The sequence below is a fragment of the Henckelia pumila genome, chromosome 4 (genome assembly GCF_033568475.1).
Source record: "Henckelia pumila isolate YLH828 chromosome 4, ASM3356847v2, whole genome shotgun sequence".
Taxonomy (NCBI): domain Eukaryota; kingdom Viridiplantae; phylum Streptophyta; class Magnoliopsida; order Lamiales; family Gesneriaceae; genus Henckelia; species Henckelia pumila.
The window spans coordinates 123,271,675-123,280,409 of NC_133123.1; the positions used below are offsets into that span (position 1 = coordinate 123,271,675).

The window sequence follows — 8,735 nt, forward strand, 5'->3', positions numbered from 1 at the left end:
GGTGTCAGACATTTAGTAACAAGAATTCTGTTTTACGTGATTAAAATAGCTAAACATGTTTAAGTCTATAAAACATTATTTAAATGGTTCTATTATGTTAAAAATAACTGAAAAATAAACTCAAGGATGTACGAAAAAGTTTAGGAAGCCTGGGATTCGAGTAGTTCGGATCCATCTGAAGTAGATCAGAAACAGAGGGTGATATCAAACCTTCTGATATCTGTTAAGACCTTCCGAACTCCCGCGGATACGTACACGAGTGTGTTGTCAAAATTTATGTGACAATTGGCGAGATCGAACTTCAGAACAAGATCGGACCTTCCGAACTTGAGATCGGTGCTTCCGAAGTCTGATGTTCATAAACATGTCAATGCATACATGCAAGATCGGTGCTTCCAAACTCCGCCTATAGGTAGGACATGGTTTTCTCATAATTAGTGTGTGTTTGAGGTGTGTTGTGTACTTAGCAGTGTTCTATAAAGTGCAAAAGAGAATTGCTTAAAGCAAGAAGCGTGAGCAAAAATCTTCGCTTTGGGCAAAAGCGTCAAAAAAAGCAATCAACCAAAAGGTTGACCGTATTAAGAGCAAAAAAAAACGTGAAAAACGCGAAAAAAACGTGAAAAAAATAATTTTAAAAAAATAATATTCAAGTTTAATCTTTATTTTCTAATATTTTTAACTTTTAACTTTTATTTTAAATGATAAATATTTAATACTATAAGTTTTTTTTAAAAAAAAAAAACCTTCAACGCGTCAAATTCAATTTTTGTCATACGTACATTTCATTTCCTTGCAACTAAGAGATAAAACCTGAGACCCAACACAAATATTTTTCTCCATATAATTTGTTATTTTAAGACTTACGCTTTTTATAACTTGAAAATTTATGTATTTATTCTTAAAATAATTAAGTTTATATGTTAATTTTTATATTAATTAATTTAATATAACTAAAATTATACAAAAAAATATTTTTTCACGATTAAACTTGTTCTAAACTCGCTTAAGCTTATGAATATTGAGAATTGACCGTGACTCTTCGTCATGCACACTTCGTGCTATATTTTGATTTTTCAAGCTGCGCTGGAATGTGAACTTTGACATCAGGGGTCTGACGCCGGACGCATGTATAGTCCGAGATCCCTAGTAGTTAATGGAGTATCTAACCATTATGTTAGTTAAAGCTTTTAGATAAGTAATATAATGATATGGTTTGCACTTGGTTTGTAGTGATGGACTATAGACACTTGTAAATTAACGCATGCCAGTGGTTTAAGTATGTAAGTACTAACTGAGATGTTCATCGAGTTTGAATGCTCATATGTTGAATTTTATGTGTATATGTTATATCTGCATATATCATGTTGAGTTGTATCTCCTTACAGATAGAGTTTCGAGCAGGATCGCTCAATCCTACACTCTTGATATGTGGCCTGACATCGGGAGACACCGTGATGACGGGGATTGAGGCTATGGTGATTCAGACAAGTGTGTGAGTTACTCAGCGTAGTTAACCTCAGATGATACTACATACTCATTGGTGCCTACTCTGAGCAGAATTGTACTTGACCAGTTACCTAGATATTTCATTTGCATGCATCCTATCAATCTGTGTATTCATATTTATGTACTGAGTGAATGTCGCTAACATATCTGTTTTAAAATGGTGCGGTGAGCGTGGATTGGCCTGAGAACAGAGGTTGTCATTGGTATTAGTTTAAGCTATTCGTGTACCTAATTATTTTCGATTCGGTAGTACTAATCTTTTTGACAGTGGTAGTACTAATCAGTTGTCTTGAGTTTTCAATTTAATTCCGGTTGTATTTTACCGGATCGATATTTATTTTATTCCACAGTTATCTTTGGATATGTTTTCTCTACAAGTTAATTGCATGTTTAAGTTTCTGTTTAGTTGTTGATTCGGGACAGATCACTACAGACATGTTAGTGTTTTTTTTGTGTCATATCAACATTTTTTGGTGCCACCCAATGTTCTAAAGACGCACGGTCGTATGCCGCCTCGATTTTTAGAAATTTCATGTCTCAAGCATTGCTAAATATTGGCCGTCTATATTAATATATAAAATTTTTTAAATTTATTTTTAAAAAAAATATTTGGCATATTTGTCTAATAATTTATATGGGATGAAGAGGAATAATATACATTAGATTTTGAATTTGAATCTGTACAAATAAATTACTAGAGAAATGTGGGGAGAGGCACAAAAAGAATTAAATATTTAAGCTATAAAAAACCTCTTAGGCGTCACCTAAACGCTCGATAATTTTTTTCTCGCGTTAATACCATGCATATGAACATTAAACAAATTTTACTTTCCAAATAATACAACAATAATTATTATATATACATATATATAGTCAATAAATTAATAATATATTTTGCATCACGTGTATCTCGCGCCATGTATTAATAATAATACTGAAACATCATCTAACCTAAAATCTGTAAATTAAACAAAAACCGTAAAAATGAAAAGGTAAGTAATTAATCAATAACAAAAGAAGAAACACACAAACGGAAAAAACGAGATGCCAGTTATTAGAAAGTTAAAAATACAAATTTATATTTGTGGATACGAGGAATCGGGACTTTTGGGGTTTGATTGGCTAGATGGCTGCTAACATGCAAAATATGTGCGTGTTGAATCGTCTAAGAAAATGCTTATCAACTTTGACAATCCACAAAGCGCGCGACAAAGGAGACAGGAAAATATTTAATAATAAATGACAATCCACAAAGCGCGCGACAAAGGAGACAGGAAAATATTAATAATAATTTATTATTATATATATATATATATTTTTTTTAAAAAAAACGGCAACACAAAATATCTTTCAACTCACAGACATTTAGAATGTTCAAACTTGGGGCATGATTACGTGGAAAGGTCTTTACTTTTGGCATTCTCGTGTTCCGTCCTCCCAACCCCTTTCTGCCTATAAAATACTCACATTTTATGAATCCACACAAAACAAATTAAGAGGCATTTCTCAAACATTATTATTCACATTATTTCTTGACTTGATTAATTATTTCTTGCAAATACGAGAGTACATTAAACACACAAAACACAAGAATGGAATCATCATTTCTACTTCTGTTTGCTTTCATTTCTGCGACGTCTGTTTTGTTTGTGATGGGAAGATTGATGTTTTCTTGGTATATTTTGCCTTATTTGGCATACAGAAAGTTTGTGTCAAATGGGTTTTCCGGGCCGAAACCTAGTTTCCCGATGGGAAACTTAAACGACATGAGGAAGAAGAAGGATTCTATCTCCCCATCGAGCAAGATATCCAATGATATTCACTCCACTGTGTTTCCCTACTTTGTCGAGTGGCAAAAATTGTTTGGTAAGAATTGTTTTTAGCTTGGTGAATGAGCGAAATTCGAATGTTTCAAAGAATTCTTGGGAAAACGTACATGTGTTGCATGCATGAATGCATGTGTAGCACAAGCACACAGGCATTTTAGCTTGTTACACAAGTTTGACATTGAGTATGAGACTAAAATAATATCTCGATCAATTTTTATGCAGGGAAAGTATTTGTTTACTGGTTGGGAACGGAGCCATTTCTTTATATTGCAAACCCTGAGTTCCTGAAGAATATGTCTGCAGATATAAATGGCAAATCTTGGGGAAAACCGAGTGTTTTCAAGCATGACAGAGAACCCATGTTCGGAAATGGTTTGATTATGGTTGAAGGCCAAGATTGGGTTCGTCACCGCCACGCTATCACTCCCGCATTCACTCCGGCTAACTTAAAGGTAAAAAAAACAGTACATTTTCATCATAAAAACTGTCTTTTGGCTAATTTTCGTGATGCATAAGATAGATTCAAAGACTTCAATTAATCAATCCACCATATTCCTGACAGGCAATGGCAGGCATGATGGTGGAGTCAGCAAATAGCATGCTGGACCGATGGGCTACCCTAATCGACTCCGGACGACCAGAGATCAACGTCGAGAGAGAAATCATCTGCACTGCCGGCGAAATCATATCCAGAACAAGCTTTGGTGTAAGCTATGAAAATGGAAGAGAAGTGTTGGAAAAATTAAGAGACGTGCAAATCGCTCTCTTCAAGTCCGTCCGGCACGTTGGAGTTCCCTACGGCAAGCTCTTGAACCCTAAACTAACCCTAAAATCCATGAAACTCGGTAGAGAGATCGATGCCCTCCTCCTGTCCATAATAACCGAAAGGAGGAACCAACCACGGAATGGACAACCTGAGACGACGGACCTACTCGGTCTATTACTGGCCGGTAACAAAACCGAGGGCTCCCCAAACAACACAATATTGACGTCCAAAGAACTGGTGGATGAATGCAAAACTTTCTTTTTCGGTGGCCACGAGACGACGGCTTTGTCTCTCACGTGGACATTATTCCAGCTCGCCCTCCATCCCGAGTGGCAAGATCGGCTCAGGGAGGAGATCAGAGAAGTGGTTGGCGATGCCAAAAACATCGATGCCACGATGCTTGTTGGACTGAAGAAGGTAACATTTTTGAACATTTATGTAGCATGCACGTTTATTTGCTAAAAAAATTAAGGTTTACTATGAAAGTAATAATAAATTTGAATCCAATAAAAAGTTTCATGGATTTTACGTTTTTAGTAGGCTATATTTGATGAAGTCACAACAACACGTAGGGAAAGGAAAGAAACTAAAAAGAATACTTTATATAGAATCCCACAAAAAAAGAAAAAAAAATAAATCAGTAAGATTTTGATCCAGATTAATAATTTTTCAAAGAGTATAATTTATAGAATCTATCATTGACCCTCCTTATTTTAATCAAGAATCTTGAAAAAATAAAAAAAAAGGTGTTGCATGGTCATGTAGTCTTGACCAGTCTTTGAATTGGGCGTGGGCGTTGACTCAGTAGTGTGTGTGAACACATATATACGTAGCAAAATTAGGGAAATAATTATATAAGTACAATGATATGGATGGTCAACTTATTTTCTGAATTAATTTCAATTTATGAAATGCAAAAATATCGTAAAATTTTTCAAATATGATTATCCTGTCACGCTGGGTCCAATCTTGACTTGTTGAATTTAATTAATGATATCCATCCAATAATACTCATGATTAATTATATATCACTATCTATCTATCCATACGAAAATTCTTGTTGGATGTTAATTGGTCATTAATGCACATGTAAGAAGTTATAAAAAGGAGGTTTCATATTAGTAAATCCAAAGTCTCACCAAATGAGGTGTCTAAGTTGGTGAAGTAGGTGAACTTTTGGCCAAAGATCAAGAGTTTGATTTCCCCTGCCAACACTTTCTTGGACTAGCCTGCCACACAGGGTTTGCCCAGTGTACTTTACCTGACTAGCGTAATTTGCAGACTATTGCGCTAGTCCGGGGGTTTACCCAAAGCGCACCGAAAGGTAGCGGCTGCGGGTTCCCACGTCACCAAAAAAAATCCAAAGTCTCAGGTGAAATACGTACGTACGATCGAAAACAACGACCCGCCGCACACGGCCGTGGAACTGCCTCTTGTAGGGGTTCCACGTACGGCTAGCTCCACCGGCCTACTAGAAGCTAGAACAATTGTAAACTTGATTCCATATGCAAAAGTTTGGCCATCTAATTACAAAGCAACATGGCAAATTTTAACTTTATAATAACATAAAAATTTCTAATTTTTTCCAAATTAAAATATAGCATGCTTCATGGTGTTTGATTTTAATATGGAATATTAACTAGAAGAAACTCTTTGTGATGCAGATGGGATGGGTGATGAACGAGGTTCTACGCTTATACCCTCCGGCACCGAATGTCCAAAGACAATCGAGGCACGACATTCGTGTGGGCGAATTTGTAATCCCCAAGGGTACGAACATGTGGATAGACCTTGTATCGATGCACCACGATCGAAATATTTGGGGTGAAAGTGTGAATGAATTCAAACCAGAAAGATTCAAGGATGATCCAATATATGGAGGATGCAACCACAAGATGGGATATTTGCCATTTGGTTTTGGTGGGAGAATGTGTGTTGGTAGGAACTTGAGTGCCATGGAGTACAAGATTGTGCTAACCTTGATTCTTTCCAAGTTCTCATTCTCCCTATCCCAAAACTATCTTCATTCTCCCTCTATCATGCTCTCCCTTAGGCCAATGCATGGGCTACCTTTGGTTTTTAAGCAACTTTAAAAAAAATTTGGCCTTTTACTATAAAAAAAAAGGGGGTTCTTTAAAGTTTTTGTTGTTTTAAGATTATTGGTTCTTTAAATTCAAGTCTATGCTACTATAATCAGGAGTTATTCTCGATCGATACAGTCATAGCCACTAGATCCATCATGTCTTATGGTTTAAACTACATGACGAGTAAAACTCCCCGAGTAAGATAGAATTTTCTATTAGAGTTAAACTAAGGGATGTGGATGCAATTTTATTTGCCCTTTTCCCTTTTTCCACTTATTTGAGGTTTTTTAAAAATATTTTTTGGTTTAATTAGAAGGGGATGATTATGTATTTATTTTTGTTTTCATTACCGGAGGCAAGATCTCAGTCTGTATTCTAATGCTATTTAAATATTGTTACTGTATTAGTTAAAAAAAATTGTTAGTGTATTTGGATTGATTTTGTAATAATTATGATTCAGTTGTTATCGAATATATATATTTCAATGATAGTGATACGTGCAATGTTTAATAACTTCTTGGATGTTATTGTACTACGATTGAATGATTAACCTAGCCGTTTTTAAAATATAATAATTGGATAAATAAGTTAATTCATTTTTTTAAAAAAATCACAATATCATTGAATTACAACTTATGTATCCAGATTCAGAAATTTTACAACTTAAAATTTGTAAAATCAAGCTAATCCGGAGAAATCATTGATAAAACTAGCCTGATGCACAGAAATTAGAATTATGAATGAAATTAGAATTAATTTCATAAAATTTATCAACAAATAAAAATTACAATAAAAAAATATAACTCATTATATTGAATCGGAATCTTCAAAAGTACAATAAAAAATAGAACTCGGTATAAATAAATAATTTATTGAGCCACGGCGGCCATTTGTGCTTTTGAAGATTCCAATTCAAACCAAGTCTGAGCAACCTTATTTGAAACCAAAACTACTCCTGAATTTGAAAATGTTTCAAGTAATTTGTAAATGAAAGGAAATAGCTTTATTTTTTTCACAAAAGGCCGGGAGACACTGTTAAGTCTTTAAATTTCCTAATAAACACAATAGCATCCTTAAACATTCATATCAAATCATGAGAAATAATTACCGTAAATTAAAACATATCGGAATCCATGACAACAAATTTATTTGACGAAGCAGTCCGCAACCTAATCTCCTTAAATTCTTTACAGGATCAAATCACAAATTTCTCAATTTGTCAGAATATTCTTAATCCTCTATTAATATGGAGGGAAGAATAATTCATTTGTTTTTATAGATTTGGTTTGAAGATTACAACCCTTCACGTAAATCTATTACATAGAACAAAAATTCTAACAAAGACGTGTAACGAAATCTATGATAAGATGCGCTTTAATTTTAAAGTGTACAATTTTTCCTTTAAAAAAAAGATTTAAAACTGATTCTCAAGTTCTTCCATTTAGGATTTAAAAATTGGAAATAAGCATGCCCTAAAGTGAGCCTGCCATTTATCCTCTATTTTGGTTTCATCAATAGTATTTATTCAACAAAATACCCAAAAAAAAAAAAAAAAAACTCATCAAATAATTTATTCAACAAAATACCCAAAAAAAAAAAAAACCCTCATCAAAGAAGTTTAAGAGATGGTGATAGAAATCACTCAACAAAAAGTAGGCATATTCTTCGACAATAAAAATGTATTATCATATAACATAGAGAACGAAAAATTACACACTAAGATTTGTGTTAACAAAATTAACATTATTCACATTATCATCTCAACTCATATCAACCCTAACATAGCTAGTTCTCATCATAAATCTGAATTAAACGTAGATTTAACATGCACTTGCGCCTGTGATTGTGAACACCATTTGTCTCAAAAGTTTCAATGTGAAACCTTATCTTAATTAGCTTGTTTCAGATTTTAGATCTTGTAGCTAAAAAAAGTCAAAATACTCAGTACCAAGATCATGAAAAGACATATAATACATATACAACAGAAATCACTTACAGTTTGAAGGAGCAACAAAAATTAATGCTTGAAAAAACTTGTGAATGAGTTGTAATAATTTTCTGCCGCCAGTTGTTGGAAATGTAATGGTGTCTACTGTCTACGCTGATTTGCTATAGAGAGAGAACTGCTCCTGTATGATTCCCTCCACTATATATCAATGCTAGCAGTTGGCTAAGGGCATTAAATACCTCGATATATATTTATATAAAAGAATATATATAATGGTATAGAACTCTCCAGATACATCTTTTACATGCCCTTTCACTCCCTTACAGGAGCAAACAAAAAGAAGTGTGTTTGGGCTTCACATCACATTCAAGATTTTTGAACCATATCTTCTTCAAAAAATTTGGAAAAATAGTTTTGCATTTCTTTAATTACTAACTTGTTCAATTTTGTGTTTTGATCAATTATGTTTTCAAAGTTTGATTTTGATATACTAGCTTTAAATTTTCGGCTATTTTTGTTCAATTATTAATGTGACACTGAAAAATATTAACATGACAAATCAAAAAATATTAACGTGACATTAAAATTGCTCAGTTAGCTTG

General features: G+C 33.7%; 1 protein-coding gene across 1 annotated transcript; it reads left to right on the top strand.

Annotated features, from left to right (window-relative positions):
* Positions 1-3,017: 3,017 nt before the first annotated feature.
* Positions 3,018-6,524, top strand: LOC140867190 (cytokinin hydroxylase). The gene is made up of 4 exons (XM_073272265.1): positions 3,018-3,372; positions 3,558-3,787; positions 3,898-4,518; positions 5,766-6,524. Exons 1-4 carry the CDS (start codon positions 3,099-3,101, stop codon positions 6,192-6,194), a joined length of 1,554 nt encoding a protein of 517 aa, XP_073128366.1. The 5' UTR covers positions 3,018-3,098; the 3' UTR covers positions 6,195-6,524.
* The last annotated feature ends 2,211 nt before the right edge of the window (positions 6,525-8,735 follow it).

Coding starts and splice junctions, on each gene's coding strand:
- LOC140867190 (XM_073272265.1), top strand. CDS start 3,099: ATGGAATCATCATTTCTACTTCTGTTTGCTTTCATTTCTGCGACGTCT. Junction 3,373..3,557: donor CGAGTGGCAAAAATTGTTTG/GTAAGAATTGTT, acceptor ATTTTTATGCAG/GGAAAGTATTTGTTTACTGG. Junction 4,519..5,765: donor TGCTTGTTGGACTGAAGAAG/GTAACATTTTTG, acceptor TTTGTGATGCAG/ATGGGATGGGTGATGAACGA.